General features: G+C 30.4%; 1 protein-coding gene across 1 annotated transcript; it reads left to right on the top strand.

Moving 5' to 3' along the window:
• Positions 1 to 594: 594 nt before the first annotated feature.
• On the top strand, positions 595 to 1,912 carry LOC119683952 (pantothenate kinase 1-like). Its single transcript, XM_038097847.1, has 2 exons — positions 595 to 671; positions 735 to 1,912. The coding sequence occupies exons 1-2, from the start codon at positions 663 to 665 to the stop codon at positions 1,851 to 1,853; spliced, it is 1,128 nt and encodes a 375-aa protein (XP_037953775.1). The 5' UTR covers positions 595 to 662; the 3' UTR covers positions 1,854 to 1,912.
• The last annotated feature ends 210 nt before the right edge of the window (positions 1,913 to 2,122 follow it).

The raw sequence follows: 2,122 nt of genomic DNA on the forward strand, positions 1-2,122 counted from the left end.
TGCTAAACGCAGAGTTGCCAAGTCTGAGAATTACTGCCCACATGTATAATAATATGAATAAACATACCACAACAGTAGTGGGTGCTGCATGGCTTAAAATACTTACTAATTGCGAATAAAAGAGTGTCTGTTTTTACTACTTCTACAAAACAAACAAACGTCACTACTGAGTCGTTCTAAGAAATATTTACGAGAGTTAAATAACAATAAAGAAACACACAGAACAACACATCTGAAATATTAAGGTTTTCCTGAAACTAAAAAAATTTCAAAAATTTCAGATGTTAAAAATATAAATGAAATTTCAGATACAACTCTATGTTTCAAAATAAATTATTTCATTTCACTGCAACCGCCAAGTTTCAAGTTTTTTAGAGCTCATTAAATATATTAAATTGTATTTAATCAATGAAATATATATGTTAATAGTGTGAGTCCCCAATTTAGTTAAGCAATTTCCTAGTTTTATTCCTACGTTTAACTTAGACAACACTTAGAAAATGTATAATGTAGAGTGCTTTCAATCCCGCTTTGTTCCTGTGAAACTAAATGTCAAAACTTCTTGTAAACTTTTTTTTATATATATATTTGCATGTAAGTAGCTCTATATAATTTATAAGCAATGAAAAGTTTGCATAAATCCTGATTTAAACCCTCGAGTCATGAAAAAGGTATAACTAAGTCGTCTAATTACACTTAATAATGAAATTTATTAGTTATTCTTTTCTACGCAGAAAAAAACTAAGCGCAGAATGTTAAAATCACAGCTTTTAAAAGCTATGCCCTGGTTTGGCATAGATATCGGCGGAACTCTAACGAAATTAGTATATTTTGAGCCGAAAGACATAAGTTCAATTAAATTAGATAAAGAAGTTGAAGTATTAAAAACTATAAAAAAATATTTAATGAAAAAATCTGCTTATGGCAAAACTGGACACCGGGACACACATTTACAAATGGACAATATTGACATTCGGAAACGTTCAGGCTCTTTACATTTCATACGATTTCAGACCACAGATATGTGTGAGTTTTTATCATTGGTAAAACGAAAGAGTATGGCTTGTTTATTAAAAACAATTTTGGCAACTGGTGGAGGAGCTTTTAAATTTGAAGATGATTTTCGGAAGGAATTAAATCTAGATCTTAGTAAAATTGATGAAGTGGATGCGTTAATTAAAGGAATTTTTTTCGCGGAAGATCAAAATCGCTCTGAATGTTATTATTATGAAAATTGCGCGAACATAACGGAATGTGAAAAGAGAGCATTTGATTTTTCAAAATCATATCCTTTCATACTTGTTAATATTGGATCTGGTGTATCAATTTTAGCAGTACATGGATCGGATAACTATGAGCGAGTTTCTGGTAGCAGTTTAGGTGGTGGTACATTTCTTGGATTATGTTCTCTTTTGACGGGTAGCAAAACATTTGAAGAAGCAATAGAACTCGCCACAGCAGGTGATAATAAAAAAGTTGATAAATTAGTAAGAGATATTTATGGTGGCGATTATGAACGATTTCAACTTAAAGCTGATTTTATAGCGTCAAGTTTTGGACAGATGCATTCTTCCGAAAAAATTTCAGATGTCTCACGGCAAGATCTAGCTAATGCAACTCTAGTGACAATAACTATAAATATTGCTCATATCGCAAGATTATGTGCTCTGTATGCAAAAATAGATAAAGTTGTTTTCATCGGAAATTTCTTACGTATTAATTCAACATCTGAAAAGTTCTTGGCACATGCAATGCATGTATGGTCAGAAGGAAAGATGGAAGCAATATTTTTACACCATGAAGGATATTTCGGTGCCTTGGGTTGTTTATTGGAAATGAATAAAGAAATCTAATCTTCACAAAATGTCATGTTTTTCTGTTGTACAAAAAAACGTAAAATATTAGTATCTAATTACTGCATATTATTATATTTCCAATCTGCGCATGATAAATATTTTTACTGAAGTTTTATTTGTATATAAAAAATTTATTTAGAATAAATTACGAAAATTAAAGATATTATTCCTGAACAGTAATTGTTGTAATTGTTAATGAGTTTAGAATTGGAACTAGAAAGAATTGAGAGCTCTGATTAGTATGAAAGTCTGTGACTACAGTTCAT

Source organism: Teleopsis dalmanni, chromosome 2 (assembly GCF_002237135.1).
Source record: "Teleopsis dalmanni isolate 2A chromosome 2, ASM223713v2, whole genome shotgun sequence".
NCBI classification, from domain to species: Eukaryota; Metazoa; Arthropoda; class Insecta; order Diptera; family Diopsidae; genus Teleopsis; species Teleopsis dalmanni.